The sequence below is a fragment of the Canis aureus genome, chromosome 38 (genome assembly GCF_053574225.1).
Source record: "Canis aureus isolate CA01 chromosome 38, VMU_Caureus_v.1.0, whole genome shotgun sequence".
Lineage (NCBI taxonomy): Eukaryota > Metazoa > Chordata > Mammalia > Carnivora > Canidae > Canis > Canis aureus.
The window spans coordinates 2,341,980-2,360,575 of NC_135648.1; the positions used below are offsets into that span (position 1 = coordinate 2,341,980).

Consider the following 18,596-nt stretch of genomic DNA (forward strand, 5'->3'; position numbering starts at 1 on the left):
CAGCTGCCTTCCATGCAATGGCTTGGACGCAGGCCCCTTGCATTATGTGGCTCCACTTCTCACACTTCCTCACTTCCTGGCCCATCAGTTCCGTGCATTTTCTGTTGGCTAAATCCAGTCACATGGCCCCAACTAAGTGGAAAGGGAACTGAGAAAGTAGCTTTTCTATTGGCCCATGTGTTAGTCAGGGTTCTCCAGAGAAACAGACCAATAGGAGATACACACACACACACACACACACACACACACACACACATAAAAGATTTATTATAAGGGATTGGCTCATGCAGTTATGGAGGCTGACAAGTCCCAAGATCAGAGTCATCAGACTGGAGACCCAAGATTGCTGATGACATCTGAAGGCAGAAAAAAACCCCCAAATGTCCCAGCTCAAAAGCAGTCAGGCAGAAGGAATTCTTCTGTACTTGTGGGAGGGTGAGCTTACGCACACCTTCACCTGATCAGATGAGGCCCACCCACATTACAGTGGATAATCTGCTTTACTCAGGCTACTGACTCAAATGTTAATCTTATCCAGGAAACCCTCACAAACACACACAGAATAACGTTGGACCCAGGGGATCCCTGGGTGGCTCAGCGGTTTGGTGCCTGCCTTTGGCCCAGGGCGCGATCCTGGAGTCCCAGGATGAGTCCTGCGTCAGGCTCCCTGCATGGAGCCTGCTTCTCCCTCTGCCTGTGTCTCTGGCTCTCTCTCCCTCTCTCTGTGTGTCTATCATGAATAAATAAATAAAATCTTTTTTTTTAATAAATAAAATCTTTAAAAAAAAATAACGTTGGACCCAACACCCAGTCACCTCTGCTGCCCAGTCAAACTGACACATACAATTAACAAGAACAGCCCAGGAGGAGAATGAGAGTTTGGTGAGCACAAAGCGTGTTCTGTGGGAAGGGCTGGATAGCAAGGAAGGCTGTTTTGGTGCAGAGGAAAAGTGATCTGTGGTGGGAATAGTTCCCTGGAGGGGGAACACGTGCTGGAGGGGCCCGCTCAGCTCCAGACCCATGAAAGCCCTGGAGGAGGGCAACACACAGCAGAACCCCCGGTGTGCTCTCACTGCTGGGCCTGGGGGCTCCTACCTTCCTGTAAAGGGAGACTCTGGTGAGAACATTTTGTCCGTTTGATAGTTTTATTAGATCCTGTGGCACAGGTAGGACTTAAAGAGTTGCCCACAAAGGGAGTGGGGGTGCTCAGCTCCCCAGGAAAGGCTTGAGGGACTCTTTTTATGTGGTAAAGCTGCATGCTCACTCCTGAGGTGTAAGCCTGACAACATATTCACAGGAAACCTGAAGAGCATGCTCCTCAGAGAGGCCAGAACTTAGGGCAGGGAGGAGCTGGGACCCCAGGAGACTTGGCATGGATGGGGGAGCAAGAGACAGAGACGGCACAAGTTAACTGCCAGACACACAAACGCATAGGAGCCTATGGTCCCAGGCCCTTCCCCTTTGTGGTTTTGTTTTGTTTATTTATTTATTCATGAGAGACACACAGAGAGAGGCAGAGACCCAGGCAGAGGGAGAAATGGGTTCCCCGAGGGGAGCCCGATGTGGGACTCGATCCCAGGACCCCGGGATCACGCCCTGAGCCAAAGGCAGACGCTCAACCCCTGAGCCACCTAGGCACCCTGGCTCTTTGCATCTTGATTGCCCAGGCCAATGGAGCAGACATTGTCTGACAGTTTGATGTTGAGGGTCATATCAAATATTTATTCAAACGAGAAAATGTTGCATAGTGTGATCACAACTTTTGGTGGGAGGGATGCATGTGTATCTGTGTATGTGTGCTGGAAAACAAGTAGGGGATGTGAAATAAAACATTAGCTGTACTTTTTAAAGAGTTTATTTGAAAATCCTGGTAGATGCAACAGCACACTTTCTGCCATCCCACGTAGTCAGAGCACCTGCGTTGGTTCACAGCATGGTTACGATGAAGGCAAGACCCAATCATCTTGAAGTTCCACTCTGGAGTTAGCAGAGCTCATCTCAGGTCCATAGGAGGCCAGGAACAATGGGTACCATGACTATTAGCCATGTTGCAATCCAAGCTACTCCAGAGGATTTGGCTGAAAGAACAATAAAACTCCAAACACTTAGATGACTTGACTTTAGGAAGGAAAAGGCTACTTCCCCTCTCCATTCTCCACCCCACGTCCCATCTATATCAAGAGAGAAAAAGGGAAGAGGAAGACAGATAGGAAGGGAGGAGAGAGAAGGGGTAAGAACAGAGGAGAGGGAGGACAGGACAGGAGAGGCAGCAGAAAATAAGAACAAAAAGGGAACAGTGATAAAGTGGGGAAGGGAAATTAGGGGCGCCTTTCTAGGATACAGTGGGTGGCTGGAAAGTGACAAGATTGGTTCAGCCCTCCCCAAAAAAGGGCCATGTTACTGTTTTCATCCTCTTTGCAGATGAGCAGTCGCCCTCATTTTATAAAGGACAGGGGACCGTGTCTCTTCTTTTTGCTGGATCTCAGGATGTGGTGTTGATTTGAAGGTGGTGTCATGGTCAGACACCAAACTGTCACATCAGGTCAGTGATGGCAGGAGAGACGAGAAGAGGCATGGCCAGTCGGGTGGGAAGAATAAAGACGAGTGTACAGGTTCCATAGTCCACATGTGGGAGCACAGGTGAAGAAATTAGCACAGGTGGGACAGTGGACGGGTCCAGGAAGACCAGGAAAGAGCAATGTCTCTGGGGCTATGGTCCCTGATGACTGGCATGACGGGGAACTCAAGTAAGCTCTGGCACCACAGGTATGACTTATTCTGGAAGGATATGGGTATGTATCCTCAGGGATGTGGTTTCCGGGGTATGGAAAGTACAAGACCCAGAATGCTGGAGATAATAATCCAAATTTATTGAGGGTTCCCCCCCTAGTGTCTGCAGAATTGAAGGAACTGTTCTAATTTAAGTACCATTCATTGAAGACTTGTCAGGCACTGTTCCAGGTAGGGTATCCGTACTGCCTCATTTAGTCCTTATAACGGCATGAGATGAGGATTACTACTTTGTCTGTTATTTAAGGAAACAACTTGGAGAAGGACATGGACTTGGAGAAGCTAAAGTCACTTGCTTAGCTATTCAGTGTCAATCCCAGGATTAACCCCAAACACCGGACTCTAAAACCTATGAGCTTACTGCCCAATCCTGATTATCCCACAATAGGACCTGTGTAGGCTTGACAGAGGGCCAGGAGTGATGCTCAGATGAGTGGGTCCTCCCTAGAGAAAGAAGCTGAAACATGAAACCCAGAGTCTGCCTTTCTAAAGAGCAGAGTCCCTACCTTAGGATAAGACCTTCACTCCTGTTCACTACTCGTTCTTGCTTGTGCTCATCTACTTGGCCTTTCTTTCCTTTGCTGATTTAAGCTTTCTGCTAGAAACCTCTTCATGCACCCGCTCAACTGTGTCTGGTCTGCTCTTCCACCTGTGCTTCTCCCCTGCTCAACACTGACAGCTCCGATTGTCCTACAATTACCGGAGCCTCAGATTCTAGGACCATGCACTGTTAGACCAGGGGAGGAGAGCCAGCTGCCCTCCCAGGTGAGGACAATGAGCTCCACAAAAGCCAAGTAAGCTTGCTGAGGGGTGGGAGCAGAGCCAGGGGTAGGACCTGAGTCTCTCAGGTCTCACAGATGCCTTTGGGATCCTCCATCTGAGCAGGAGGCTGAATAGGATCCTCATACCTTTCTTCATTCATTTCATTCAAAAGAAAACGAATTACCCCATACCTGCACTCCCCACCCCCACGCCCAACTCCTTGTAAGCATCCTTTACCTAGTTTACACAGTGAGCTGAAGTAGATGGTGTCATTCTTGCTGCTCACAGGATTGCTGGCTTGGCAGGTGTAATAGCTGGAAAAATTTTGTTGGTAAACAGTAATTTCAAGCACAGGACTCTGGAGATCTGTGGGCAAGGGCGCTGAGTTCCCATACCAGGTGTAGTTTGCTGATTGGCCTGAGATCTCACATGACAGTTTCAGATGACAGCTATTGTTCACCTCCTGTAACGTCTGAATTTTGATGCCAGGTTTACGTACAGGATCTGAAGATGAGGAAGATGTTGTAAGATGAGACAACGGGTTTATGCATTTATAAGGCACTTACGCTTTGAACATTTAGCCAACAAAATATCAAGGGAGGTAGGGAGGAGCGCGGAGTGCTGCGGAAAGTTGTGTCATGGAGAAGGCACCCCCACAGGGGGAGCTAGTGAGCAGCTTTGACCTCTGGAGGTTCACGCTGGAAGGGCTGCTCCTTGAGGGTGAAGCTAAAATGGATCCAGGAGGGGGAGCCATACACCCAGAAACAAAATGGGTCTATGCCTACAGGTCAGAAAGAGCCTCAGAGATCTCTTGGGGTCAGACTTGGTATCCAGCTGTCTGAGCTACCTGAGGCTCCTTCTCCTGCACCTGGCCCACAGTTGGCACCTTGGCCTGTCTGTCCATCCAGAGCTCTTGGGCTCAGATTCAGCCAGAGTCCTGGGGTAAGAAGTATACCCTGCACATGGCAAAGCCCTTTCCTGGAATCTGGAGAAAAACCTCATGTAGTCCCCACGTCATCTGTGATGAACAGCATTGTGTCTGTTGACTTTGGTATCTCAGGGTTTAGCACAGCGCGAGCCGGATAGGAATCTGTAAGCATCCGATGAAAGGATGGATGGATGATGGATGGATGGATGGATGGATGGGTGATGGATGGATGGATGGATGGAGCAGTCATGAGACACAAAGGACAAGTCAGTAGGTTTGGAGTGAGACCAGCCTCAGTCTGGGACGTGGCTCTCATGGAGTGACGTTATCAAGATCATTAACCCCTTGAATTCCCTTCTCAGGAGTACACGGACTCTACCTCATAGCCCAATGTTAGTAAGAGAAAATGGCATCGCCCTTGGGGAAGTGCTTCTTGCAGGGTGCAAGTGTCATATGCATGTCGGAGCTCACAGGGTCATCACTGCTCTCATCCTGCCACCAGATGGGATGAAACAGAATCCCAGCATCTGCTCCTTCCTTTCCTGGGGCCACTTTACCTGAAACCCTCTGGCGACTTTTCAATCTGGCCGTGAGTAAAACACCTGCAGAATCAGTACTGCTCTGGTGTCAAGGATTAAATGTGCCAGAGCCTAGACCAGATCATAGCTGGCCTCTGGCTGCCTGCGTGTGGGAGGTGGGGGAAGCTCCGCCTCCAGAGCCCTAGACCCGCCTCCTATGTGAAATCCCCTCAGATTACTGGACTTCCCCTGCGTGCGTGCTTAGATTGGGCAAGTTTTTTCTATTTTCTGCCATTTCCTATGGCCTCACCTCTCATGCTTCTGTCTTCCACATTTCACACGGAGAGCAGCACACACTCGGTGCTTTATGGATGGGATTCACTGAGCCAACCGGGGTGTCTGGCTCTACGATACCCCCTCTGAACTATCAGAAATTCAAGGGTGATGCTGAAGAATGAGCTTTCTGCTAATCCCATCCTAAGGGTCTTACTTCAGGAAGGTGTGCTTACATCACACCAGCTTGTGGAATTTCAAATATTCAGAAATGTTACAAGCTAATTGTGAAATCATTAGCGCCTTGGAGCTGGCTGTGATGGGAGTATTTACCAGAAATTGGTAAATGATACAAATTTGGGCTTTTCTTAACACCACCATATGAGACTTTGAATCTTTTCCTTTTCCCAGGAATTTTCAGGCCATGTGACTTGGAGGAAATATGTGAGAAGAGGCCTCCAGCCTTGGAGCCATTGAGAGGTGGGACCTGATTGTATAAGACACTCTTCATTTCCACTGTTTTAGAGAAGAAAGAGGATTACAGATATATTCTGAGTATTTTCTAGAGACTTTGTATTTGTATTTTTTGGTAATTATCTGGTAAGAGGAAATTGCGTGATAAAATTATTTGGTTTGGAAAAAACCTCTCATTTTCACTTTTTGATGTTTCATTCCAATTACCTACTTTGATTCTCATAACATCCTAAAAGGAAGTGCTCACTCGTGGCACATATACTAAAAATAGAACGATACAGAGAAGATTAGCATGGCCCCTCTGCGAGGAGGACATCCTAAAAGGAAGATATAATTATCCTCATAATATGGGAGCCCCGCAGCTCTCAGGGAGATACCTGTCTCGGTCTGCCCTGCCTCTCTTCTCTAGTTTTTGCCTACCTCAACGCCACAGAGGCGTCCGCAAGCACCACGTTTCTGTGTTATCACCTGACCCTTTGAGCCACAAATATTTCAATCAGATACACATACCTGAACCAAGTTGGTTCAATCAGTTTCTGTCTTTAAATTCTGCTAATTTAAACCAAGAGTTACAAAAGTCTGGGCTTTCAGAGGTAAGTCATGTAAATGGCAGGGATCCAGAGGCACAGTCCACAGATTCCTGAAGCTAGGGATTCCGGGCTGGCCCTGGTTTTCATTCTTCCTCCTGTTCAACCCTTCCTAACTCTTCTAAGTTCCTTGAATTGCTTTAAAATAATTCTAGTTCTAGTTTCTTTAATAGACTTCCCCCCTCTTTTTTTTTTTTTTTTTTTTTTTTGCTAAATTTACATCAAATTGGCTTCTGTTACTTGCCATCAAAAGAACTTACCTAATATGGGCACAAAGATGTTAAGATGTTAACGATCTTTCTTCAAAGTCACACAGCAAGTAAGTGAGCTAGTAACCAAGGTTTTTAACCCAGATCTATCTGATCCCAAGTATAATCCTAGTCTTTATTCCACATATACAAGTTAGGCTGGAACTACAAGTGGAAGTTTCTGTCCTATCCATTCTGAAAGGTAGGGAAAAAAAAAAAAAAAAAACTTCCTTTAACAGCTCCTGCCCTATCCTCTGTCTCTTGTCACTTTTTTCCCTAAATCTGATGAAGTCTGGGTTCATGTATATTATTAAGATGAGCACAGAACTGAGCTCACAGGGTTGATCAGAGGAAAGCATGAAGAGAATAGAGAGGAAGTCATTTCTATGGTTTTCCCTCTCTTCACATCTGAGACTCACTAAGGTCAGAAGACGTAAAGGTCCCAAGGCTATCAATTTGGGCTCTGCTGGCCCAGGCTCACTCCCCAGAGGAATTGGCTCCAGGAGAAATGAACTAAGCCTGTCCTTAGATTTCTCTTTCCTCCTCCCAGAGAAAGCCTCCATGAGACCTAAGAAACCTCCCAGTGGTCCATCCGGGGCCCTGAGTGGGACTCCCCAAACTCACCAAGTACCTCCAGTGAGATAGTCCAGTCCTCCTCTTTTCCAGAGTCCTTCAGCACCCTCAGGATGTAGGTGCTGCTGTCCTCTTTCTGGACCTTGTAGATGCATAGTGCATAGCTTTCATCAAGACTAGCTCTGTTCTTAAACTTAGAATTGAAGAAGTTAGTCCTGTTGGACTCCCATTCTACAATCTTCTGGTTGGCGGTGTAAAACCAGGTGACCCTGGAGAGAGCAGGCAAATTGGAGATGTGTAGGCTCACGTTGCTGCCAGAGACGGCGATCATCTGACGTTGTGAATGACCTGCCAATGAGAGTGAGAGCCGTCTTGGAGAAGGGAGCATGGCCCAGCAGCAGAGGCCTGAGCTGGTGGGACAGGGGAGAGAGAAAGGGTTTCTGCTTAGAAGCAGTAAGTACAGTCTTCACCGGAGGCCTGGCCCTTGATCGGGAATTCAGTAAACGCTGGAGCTTGAGGCGTGGGCATGGGGGTAGGGCACGGTGCTGCTTCCATGTCAATTAACAGAAGTAGTGACAACAGACAGTCCAGATCAGTGTTCTTCCACCTTGGCACTATTGACATTTTAGGCTAGATAATTCCCTGTTGTAGGAATTGTCCACGTGCATTGAAGGATGTTCAGCAGCATTCCTGGCCTCTGCCCACTAGGTATCAGTAGCACATCTCCAGACATGACAATCAAAATGTCTCCAGATATTGCCAAACATCCCACCCCCATTCGGGCTGAGAACTACTGGCCTAAGTCATCCTTGGCAGACTCTCCAACATATGCCCAGGAAGATAGCACAACCCACAGTGAACCACTCCTTTGTGCACATCTTTCGCATGCCTGTATCTTAGGAATCATGGTATACTGAAGTGATCTGTTTAATGTCTACTACCTTCTTCTGCCACCAGACTATAAACTTGAAATGACTCCTGGGAATCTAATTCATTTTCCATTATACTGTGATGGTTAAGAGCATGGGTTCTGGAATCAGACTGCCTCAGTTCAAATCCTGGCTCTACCACTTGCTAGCTATGTCAACTTGAGCATGTTACCTAATGGCTTTGTCTTTGTTTTGGCAACTATATCTTAGACTTTGTGACGGTTAAGTCTATGTGTCAATTTGCCTGGGCTAAGCAATGCCCAGACAGCTGTAAAACATTATTTCTGGATGTGTCTATGAGGGTGTTTCTGGAAGAGATTCACATTTGAATTGGTAAACTGAGTAAAGATGATCACCCTTACCAATGTGGTGGGCACCATAATCCAATGAGGGCCCAAAAAAACCAAAAAAGCAGATGAAGAGCAAATTTGCTCTTTGCTTGCGCTGAAATATCTATCTTCTCCTACCCTTGGACATTCGTGCTCCTGGTTCTTGGACTTGGACAATGACTTACACCATTGGGCCCCCTGGTTCTTAGTCTTACAGATTTGGACTGAAACTCCACCACTGGCTTCTCTGTGCCACAAGCATGTAGATGGAAGATTGTGAGACTTCGCAATACAGAGAAATACATAGTATGGGTTATGCGTCAATAATTGCATGAGACAATTCCTCACAATAAACCTCTTTCTATACATTTATATATAGTCTATTTGCCCTGGTTCTCTGAAGGACTCCAATACAGAGTTATATTAATAAAATGCTTAGAATATAACTTAATACAAATAGTCAATTAATACAAATAAAGTGCTTAGAATAATACTTGGAAGATTAGTAACTATTCAATGTCATGTATTGTTTTATTATTATTACCGATATTATTTTTTGTATCCATACACCTAGTACTATGCCTAAGTTATTAAGATGTTTAACAATTGGCTGTTGAACTTATTTTATTAGACCAAAACAGTGGCAAAATAAGGACTAGACTAATGATATATTTTTTTAGAAATGGATGTCTATATGAGAATCTGAAAGATTGAAGAATATGAAAGAAAGAGCCTAAAATCCAAAAAATTGTAGCAGCTCCTGAATCAGCTTTCACTTAAATTTAATGGTCTAAAAATAAAGGATGTCAGTATGCACAAAGTATAGCACAAAACCATGTCACTGGTCTAGGACATGTTGGTGATGAGAAAGAGATCCCAGCACCTCTACCAGGACAGAGAACCTCGCTAAAGCTTCCTTGGGGAGGGAGAAAGAAGGATGCATCCAATGAGAAAGAGTGAAGGATACAGAGCACACAAACCCCAGTTATGATCCAGGCCCAGTTGTACCTTGCACCCTTTCTCCTTGAGAGAATGGAATCTGCTTTACAAGGACAAGGAGATATGTTTGTCAAGGGTGTCCTCAACATACTCAAGTGAACTTCAAAATTTAGTGTGAGGGGCAGGGAGAAACTATGCAGACACACAGTCACTGATTTTGTGAGTTTCTCAAAGGCAAAGACAATGTCTTGCTCAATTTTGAATCCCTACAATACTCAGTTGACATTTAGTATTAAGCAGACAACGAATGAATGGATGACAGTGACAAAATGTATACATTAGTGCTCCCAGTCTTTTTCTTCTCATGACCTCCTGCTAGTCAAAAATATTTTTCATATTTTTACTTTCCACTCAGCTTCTCCCTCTCTCTTGCTTCTTAAGATCAGTTTGAACTGATGAAACAGGAAGGAAAAGAGTAGATAAGCAAACACCAAGACCACTCAAGCTGGTTTAGGAAATAGGGGTGCTAGCACATTGGGGCTCAAAAGAGTAAGACTGTCCAGGCAGTAGATGGATAAGATGGTTTGAGAAGACTAAAGAGGACAGGGAAGTTGGGTGTAGGAAGTGTTGCTGTAGTTTACAAATTAGATTTCCTTTAACATCTTTTGAGAGATGATAAGAAGAAATTTGAGTTATTGTTTAATTACCTATGACCAATGAACTGTGTTTCTTCAATATGAAAATGTGCCCAAACCTGGCCAGCAGAACCCTGTTTTATGGCTGGATCTTGATAATAATAATAAATGAATGAAAAATGACTATTATGACAAAGAAAGCAGAGTGTCAGTGGAAGAGGTGCCCAGGAAATCTAAAAAAAACAAAAACAAAACAAAACACAAAACAAAACAAAATCACCAAAACCCAAACCCAACAACATAAAAGTATGTTGAATATGGCATCGAAATTTTCAGATATCAAAAGTCAATGCAAAACAGCTAAAAGAAACCTTTTTAAAATATAAAAATAAAAAAATATAAATCCAGCAGCCTCAAATGGGCCAAGATCGTGCTTGAAAACAGAAAATGGAAGAGTGAATTTTATTTTGAAATATTTAATGAAAGGGTGGCCTGGAAAAGCAACATAAACCTGAATATAGAAGCAGTAGAAAGAACGCTTGATTGACCGTTTAAAGAGGGATAAAAGATATTCTAGTCTTCTGAAAGAATTCTATAGTTCATTCACAAATTAAAGAGAAATATGGCTTAATTTTGCTAATATAGATTGCAAAGTTAATGCGGAAACGAAGTAATACAATTTGGGGTATCAAGATGGTGGTTTTGTCTGCTAATTGTCTACTAAATTCAGATAAATTGATATCTTTCTTATCTACAGTATATTTATGTATTATTTCCATTTTTAAAGTAAATTGACAAAATCTTGATTTGCCTTCCTAACAATTGCATACATTAGAAGGCAGGGGAAGTAAGTGTAAAGAAAGTTAATTCTAACAGGAAGAAGTATCTGGTTATGAGTCTGGATGCATAGAATAAACTATGTTTATGTGCTGTTTACAATAGAAAACGAAGCAGCTGTGTCTAGCCCTGTTTCTTGTCTGTAGAAAAGCAAAATTAGAGTGGGGCAGAACCAGATCAAAGAAAGTGATTGTTTCATACCAAAGAATCTACCCACGAAAGTGAAAGAGGTTGTCATCACTCTAAAATCAGGTCACATGGTTTCTAGTATAACTATTAAGGACGGAAAGATGTTTTAAAGATACTAATATTAGGGTTTTTTTTATATTAGTTTTAAAGATACGAATACGGAGTTACCAAGAGCTCACTGATGAAATCAACTATCTAACCTTACAATTTTTTAAGTAAGTAATATTTAAAACTGAAGTATGATTGACATACAACATTATATTAGTTTCAAGTATACGCCATAATAACACGACATTTGTATACGTTGTAAAATGATCACAAGAAGTCTAGTTTGATGACTTTCTGCAGTGTTATGCTTAGATTCCCTTCTCACTATCTTTTGTGGATCTGTTAGAGATTTTTGCTTGTCATGAGGCTCACACGTAACAGGCTATATATAGAACAGTCTACTTTAAGTGGATAGGAAGTTCAATTTGATTGCATTCTGAGATGCTGCATTTTTACTCCCTTTACCATATATTATGTTTGTGATGTCACATTTTGCATCTTTTTCTTTTGTGCATCCCGTAACTAATTATTGCAGTTACAGTTATTTTTTACTACTTTTCTCTTTTAACCTTCATACTAACTTTCTAAGTGGTTATTCTGCTTCCTTTACTATATGTATTTACCGTTACCAGTGAGACGTTTGCGCTCAACCATTGAACCACCCAGGTGCTCCTATCTTTGCTTTTTAAAATTCTTTTACCTTTTTGCTGCCCTGCTTATATTAGTGTCATTGACCTGTCTTCCAGCTCACCAATTATTTCTTCCACATCATCTAGTCTGCTATTGAACTCTTCTGGCACATTTTGCAGTTCAGTTGTCACATTCTTCAGCTCTGTGACTTCTGTGTTTGGTACTTTCTTATATTTTCTCTTTGTTGAAGTTCTTACTGTGTTCATCCATTCTTTTCCTGAATTCAGTGAGTATCTTTATGACCATTCTTTGAACTCTTTATTAGGGATGCCTGGGTAGCTCAGGGGTTGAGTGTCTGCCTTTGGCTCAGGGCATGATCCTGGGATTAAGTCCTGCATTAGGGTTCTCGTGGGGAGCCTGCTTCTCCTCTGTGTATGCCTCTGCCTCTATCTGTGTATCTCTCATGAATAAATAAATAAAATCTCTCTCTAAAAAAAAAAAAAAGAACTCTTTATCAGATTACTTATCTCCAAAAAAAAAAAAAAGATTACTTATCTCCATTTTATTAAGGTTCTTTTTTCTGGGATTTTGTCTTATTCATTCATTTAGAATATATTCTTGCTTTTCCTCATTTGGTTGACTCTCTTTGTTTATTTCTCTGTGTCTGGCAAAACAACTACCTCTCCCAATATTGAAGGGGTGGGCCTATGTAGGTGATGAATCTTATTATTTACCCCTGCCCTAGTTCTTGGTTGTCTCTTGCTCTCTCTCTCTAATTACTTCAGACCCACAGAGCCCAGAAACACAACCCCCCCCCCCAAACAACAGAAAGGATGTTCAAGGGGCATCCCTTGTGTGAGCTGAGTGTACCTGCTCGTTTGGAGGGACTATGGGAGGTGGGAAGGAGCAGGACAGTAGCCCACTGAGGAAGCAGCATGAAAGGGTAGAGCTACATCAGCAGCACAACAAAGCAGGTGCTAGCAGGTTAAACTGAGTGCAAAAATGGTGCCCACCAGCACTAGCAGACTAGAGATAGAATGTAAAAAATGACAGCCACCAGCACCTCCATTCCTAGATAGAGTCCCAACAGGCTTTTGTCCCTATAGCAGACCCTTTAAGATCATCAAATTATTCTCCTTCACATTTGACATAGGCTCTTTTCAAGCTGTGCTTTTGTGCAGGGTTGCAAAATGAGTGAATCTGCTTGTGAGCCCTTGAAGAATGGAATCTTCATTCCCTACAGCCCTATGGTTCTCCTGGATATAAGCTCCATTGGTTTTCAAAGCTAGATATTTAGGGGAGGGCTTGTCTCTCCAAGGCAGGTTCCAAGGGTTAAGGTGCCTGATATAGAGCAAAAAGCCCTTGTTCCTCAGGGAGGAGTTCTATATTTGTGAGAACCCTTCCCCATGGTGGGTTGCCATGCCAAAGGTGGGATTTGGGTGAGACTGCTTCTCTGCCTCTCCTAACCACCTTGATACAGCCTTTTTATCTTTTGTTGTAGAGTAGCTGTCCAGCTAATTCTCAGGTTCTTTTCAGACAGAATTGTTCTATATATAGCCATAGATTTGTGTCCATGGGAGGAGATGAGTTCAAGATATTCTTATGCCACCATTGTGAACTGCCTCCTATCTTAAGGAAGTAATCTGACAATAGATATCAGGACCCCAGATTTTTGTCATGGGTGGCAAGAAGAATAGAGTACTATTTCCTGAGATGGGAAGACTAATGATTTTACTTGGCCAGATTGTAATGGGTCAAGAATTCAATGGAAGGTGAGAAAGGAGAAAACAAAAGTAAACTAGTCTAAGACATTTCAGTGTGAATGGGAAAGAAATTGGTAGGGCATTGTGTAGAGAGACATGACAGGTGAAAAAAAAGAGAGAGAGAGAGAGAGAAAGAGAGGTTTCTGGTTTTATCTTTTAGTTTTATTTAAGAAGGAAAAAGACAGCTATGATAAGTCAAGGGAAGGTATCCGTAGAGAAGGAGACATGGAAGAGAAAGAAGGTGATCAACGGCACTGGGCTGAAGGGAGCTCAGAGCAGAGTTAATGGCCCAGGTCTTGCCTGGAAGGGGAGATACGTCATGCTCTGAGGGAAAAGGGAGGGTGGAAAAGACACTTGGGGATATAGAGAAGTTTATAGTTTAGAGGTGGTAGGCAACAAATTGAGAGGCATTCTGCATTTTTTCAGTGAAGTGAAAAAATGGGCATTCCCCATTTTTTCAGTGAAGTAGGAGGTAAATCCTTTGCTGAGATCCCAGCTTGACTGAAACAATGATTCACAACTTCCTCACTCCTTCCCTTTTTCCTTTCCTCCATCTATCCATTCATACACACACACACACACACACACACACACACACATACATCAATGTATTCATTTATTCACTCTTCTAATAGATGTAGAGTAAGCACTTACTATCGACTAGGGTCTGTGGTAGGCATCATACATACAGTGAAAGAGATAGGGACACTTGGGTGGCTCAGTGGTTGGGCACCTGCCTTTGGCTCAGGTCGTGATCCTGGGGTCCTGGGATTAAGTCCTGCATCAGGCTCCCTGTGGGGAGCCTGCTTCTCCCTCTGCCTATGTCTCTACCTCTCTTTGTGTGTCTCTCATGAATAAATAAATAAAATCTTTAACAACAACAACAAAAAGAGTGAAAGAGATATATCTCCTTATCTTAGAGAGAGCTTCCATTCTAGTGGATACAAGCAGATGATTCCACTATTGGTAATAAGTGTTGGGATAAGGAAAGTATGGAATACTAAGGGAGCACGTCACTTGAATTTAGGGGTCAGGAGTGGCTTCCATAGAAACTGTGAGTAGAAATTAGTATAAGTAGAAATTACCCAGGGAAAGAGGAGGACTGGGAGTAATCAGTGTTCCAACTAGGGGGGAATAAAAGTATCAAGTGCTCAGAGACCACAGAAGCAAGATCCATTTAAGGAAAGAGAAGTATCTCAGGTGATTAGAGCATCAACCAGGGGAAAATAGGAAGTGACCACATTATCCAGTGCAAACTTATGCTCACTGTCTGCTGTAACTCTTGCTCACCACGGTCACCACTGAAGAGTTTTCAAAAGAAGATAAACAGATAACCATTTTAGAAAATGTATACCAACAGCAGTATGGTAAATACTAGACAGAGAGAAGAATGGAGTAAAAATTTAAAAAAAGAGCTTTTAAGCAGGAGAGGAAAGTATTGTGGTAATTGATGGGAGAAAATAATGTCTTGGTTTAGAATAGGTGGTTTGATCTGGCAGGAAAGGTTGGTGGAATTAGATATATTTAAGAGACTTTTTGAAGGTATAATTAATAGAACTTACTCACTGAACATGACAGTCAAGGAAAAGAAAGAAAGTGAGGATGGCTTCCAGAATTCTGGCTTCAGTAATTGGACAAAGAGATGTCATGTACTGAGAAAGGAAACAGAGATAAACAGTAAATTACAATAATATTTTTTAAAGTCTGCATATTTTTTGACACTCATTCCATCAAGAGGTGGGTTCTATGTTCCCTCTCTTTGGGGCTGGCCTCCAGGAGCAGGATACAGCAGTAGTATGACTCACAAAGCACGATTAGAAAACACCATGCGGTGTTTGCCCACTTCTCTCAGTATACTCACACCAGAAGTTTCAGCTGCTATGTAATAAGCCCAGACACACAGTTATTGGATATTGCTCAGCCTACGCACCAGCCACATGAGTGAAGAAGGCTCAGAGATCACCCCAAGCCCCGCCATGATCTGGTTGCATGCACATGAGATATACAAAGGCGCTGAGCACAATCCACCCCCACATTTGTGCACAAAATAGGTGATTATTATCTAAATCTGCAGAGTTCTGGTGGGTTATTACACAGCAATAGACAACCAGAACAAAGATAATGAGTTAGATTTCGGACATGTTTGAAGAATGTGGAGATGTTTAAAAAGCTGCTAAAAATTCATGTCTTAAAAAAATAATACTAAAAAAATAAAAATTCATGTCTGGGGTAAAGAGGGAGCATTGGGCTCTAAAGTTTACTTATGTCCTTCCCAGGGTCTTAGCTTCTCAGATTATGTGTATTACATTTGCAAAAACAATTCTACACTCTTTATTTGATTTGACCCAAATAATAACCCCTTAAAGAAATGGGAAGCGTATTATTATAATACCCATTATAGAATTGAGAAAGCTGAGGCTCAGAAAGCATTTATGATTTATAGAAAATCCCATGGCCTAGAACTCAGAACAGAGGTCTTCTGCTTCCCAGTACATGCTGCTTCCACTGCACTCTGCCAAGTGCTGTGGGCAGACGGGGAAGACGCCCAGGGGTAGAGGATACCTGAAATCAGAGAGCTGAGAAACAAGCCTGAAGAGGAATGAAAGAAGAGATTTTAAAATGCTTCTCAAATTTTTCCACAAAAGTACCCCTTACCAGGGAGGAGAGAACTACTAGGTCCCCAAAAAGATCTAGACATAGAGCCCAAAAGAAAGTTCTTTGAAGTCATTCATTTGTATATTTAACAATTATTTCTTGAACCCAGGCTATGTTCCAGCCACTCTGCTAAGTTTAGCACTGTACACGGTCTCTGTCCTCCTATCCTTCCAAGGATACACACACTCAAGCAATGCACCAATCACAATCTGGAGGTCTAAGGGAAGAAGTCACATAAAAATGAAAGCCTAAAGGAGGGGCAGAAGGAGAGGGCCGTGCAGTGAATCCTGGGCAGAAGAAAAAATCTAGCCATAACAGAGAAAGCACCTCCTCTGAGGCAAATAGCAAAGTTAAATGTAAATGGATATGATTAATAGAGGGGAAGTCATAAATTGGGGATAAGATGACCATCTGTAGGCATAATCTATGCCTGAAGAGACTTAGATACCAGTCCTGATATATTCCGGTTCTCTTAGCAGCACTATCTTTCCCAAGACTTGGATTAATATTTCCCATCGTGTCTCTAGATGTACACAGTCATCAACCAGATCCAAAGTACTATCACTCTGAGAGGCCTGCAGGTGTGATCAAGAGGCTATGACTGAGCATGACTCTCTCCTCTCCCTAAAAGCTACACTGAATCTTATGATGCTGTGTTAGTTCCCTGTGCTTGTTCATTTTTACTCATTTTTTTTCCATAGTAGTGAGCACTAAAGCCTCTGACGTGAAAAAGACCTGAGTATTTCTTAAGGGGAATGGTGAGAAAGGCAATAGCTTAACTCCCACTTCTCAGCTGACCTGAAAAGAAAGGAAGTGGAAGGTGAACAGTTGTACACGAGGGGGACCGGAACAGCCATGGCGGAGGAATGATCCTTAACTCTTAACAACTAGATGCTGCGGCCTCCTTTGATATGAGGCACCCCAGGCCTCTACTTAGACCCAGACTACAAAGCATGGAATTAAATCTAAGGAGCCTGCTCCCCCATCTCCCTGAGGTCCTGTTTTTGTCATAACCCCTTGGGAAAAGAGAGAGAGGCTGATTCTCTTAGGGCTCAGGAAGGTTGCCCCGCTCACCACAGCCCTGCTACCAGCATAGAAGTATCTGCTGCCCGGAGACCACACTCCACTTTCAGGACTGAGCACCACCCTATATCCCCTTTCCCATCTCACCCGTGCCTTCAGTGCACAATTGCAGGCACACGACTTGCGTAAAGTACCTTGAATGCTGGTTGCCAGGAATAAGTGAAGTAGAAGTAGATGTTCCAGAGCCAGACAGCACTCCCACCTTTGAGAGTTCATGTTACTTCCCAGGAATGCTGGAGACAGGCCAGAACCAGTCTAGAAAGGTTTCAAGACCAGAGCCCCTGAAATCATGGCCCAAAGTTAAAGAACAGCACTAGTTGAACTCTCCACCACTCTGCAACTCATGGGTGGAGTCTGAGGCCAAAAACAGGAAGCCTCCATATCTGAGAGCACAAAAAAGAAGTGAAGTGAAATGAACTATTTTGGTTGAATGTGCAGTTGGTTCTGTTTTCTGAGGAGAGGATCTATAGCTTATGTTGGATTCTCAGAGATGTCAGTGCTCTGAAAATATTAATGTCCAAAAAAAAAAAAGAAGAACAGAAAAGATTAAAGTCCTCTGATAGAGAATATCTGCCTTTGGTTTCCCAGACAAGAGTCACCCTGATTAATCCAGAAGTTAAAATTAGTAGGAACCCACCAAGTCTGCAGGGGATTTCTGATCTCAGTCACCTCTTAAGCCGTAAGAGAGAAGAATAGGTCATATATAAAAGTCATTCAGAGCACAAAGCCAAAAAATCAGATTTCCCACGTCCTAAGCTCCACCCTTTATGATAAAGTCACTGCTTACACCTTTACATTGGCCCATCTACTAAACATTAGTAGAAAAAAATAAGATTACTTGGCCAAAAAAAAAATGGATTTCCCAGACTTATAGTCTTTGAAATTTCAGGTCCATCCCTCTTGAATCTAAATGGATTATTTGGGATCCCTGGGTGGCGCAGCGGTTTGGCGCCTGCCTTTGGCCCAGGGCGTGATCCTGGAGACCCGGGATCGAATCCCACATCGGGCTCCCGGTGCATGGAGCCTGCTTCTCCCTCTGCCTGTGTCTCTGCCTCTCTCTCTGTGTGTGACTATCATAAATAAATTTAAAAAAAAAATAAAAAATAAATAAATAAATGGATTATTTGCCCATCTAAGGCACTTTGGGGACCCATAAGGCAAGCCACAGTCCCTAATACACCATATTTGTAACTATTTTTGAATTGGAGATATTTCTGATTTAACATAGAGGAACCCAGTAAAAACACTGCTCTCCTCAATCTGGGAACTCCTGTGATGGAACTAGTTACCCTTCCCCAAAGGATCACCATGGGGAAACTGAGTCAGCTCAATGTCTTAAATTGCACATGACATCTCATTCACTTGAACACATTGGAGCCCTGGGAGGTGAGCAGGACAGGCATTAT

At 43.3% G+C, this 18,596-nt stretch overlaps 1 protein-coding gene and 1 non-coding gene across 3 annotated transcripts; one reads left to right on the forward strand and one right to left on the reverse strand.

Annotated features, from left to right (window-relative positions):
• Positions 1-1,694: 1,694 nt before the first annotated feature.
• CD48 (CD48 molecule) lies at positions 1,695-17,550 on the reverse strand. Of its 2 annotated transcripts, XM_077886556.1 has the most exons (5): positions 17,325-17,484; positions 15,015-15,104; positions 7,205-7,501; positions 3,790-4,056; positions 1,695-2,078 (listed from the first exon to the last, which is right to left on the reverse strand). In XM_077886556.1, exons 3-5 carry the CDS (start codon positions 7,482-7,484, stop codon positions 1,999-2,001), a joined length of 627 nt encoding a protein of 208 aa, XP_077742682.1. In that variant the 5' UTR covers positions 7,485-7,501; positions 15,015-15,104; positions 17,325-17,484; the 3' UTR covers positions 1,695-1,998. The 2 variants fall into 2 exon arrangements, with proteins under 2 accessions (XP_077742682.1, XP_077742681.1); XM_077886555.1 differs by lacking the exon at positions 15,015-15,104 and having other exon boundaries at positions 17,325-17,550.
• Positions 5,985-6,090, forward strand: LOC144307465 (U6 spliceosomal RNA). Its single transcript, XR_013374344.1, has one exon. It is a non-coding gene; the product is annotated as a U6 spliceosomal RNA (small nuclear RNA).
• Positions 17,551-18,596: the final 1,046 nt, after the last annotated feature.

Coding starts and splice junctions, on each gene's coding strand:
- CD48 (XM_077886555.1), bottom strand. CDS start 17,406: ATGAACTCTCAAAGGTGGGAGTGCTGTCTGGCTCTGGAACATCTACTT. Junction 4,057..7,204: donor TATCTCACTGGAGGTACTTG/GTGAGTTTGGGG, acceptor CCTCATCTTCAG/ATCCTGTACGTAAACCTGGC. Junction 2,079..3,789: donor CAGCTCACTGTGTAAACTAG/GTAAAGGATGCT, acceptor TTGTTCTTTCAG/CCAAATCCTCTGGAGTAGCT.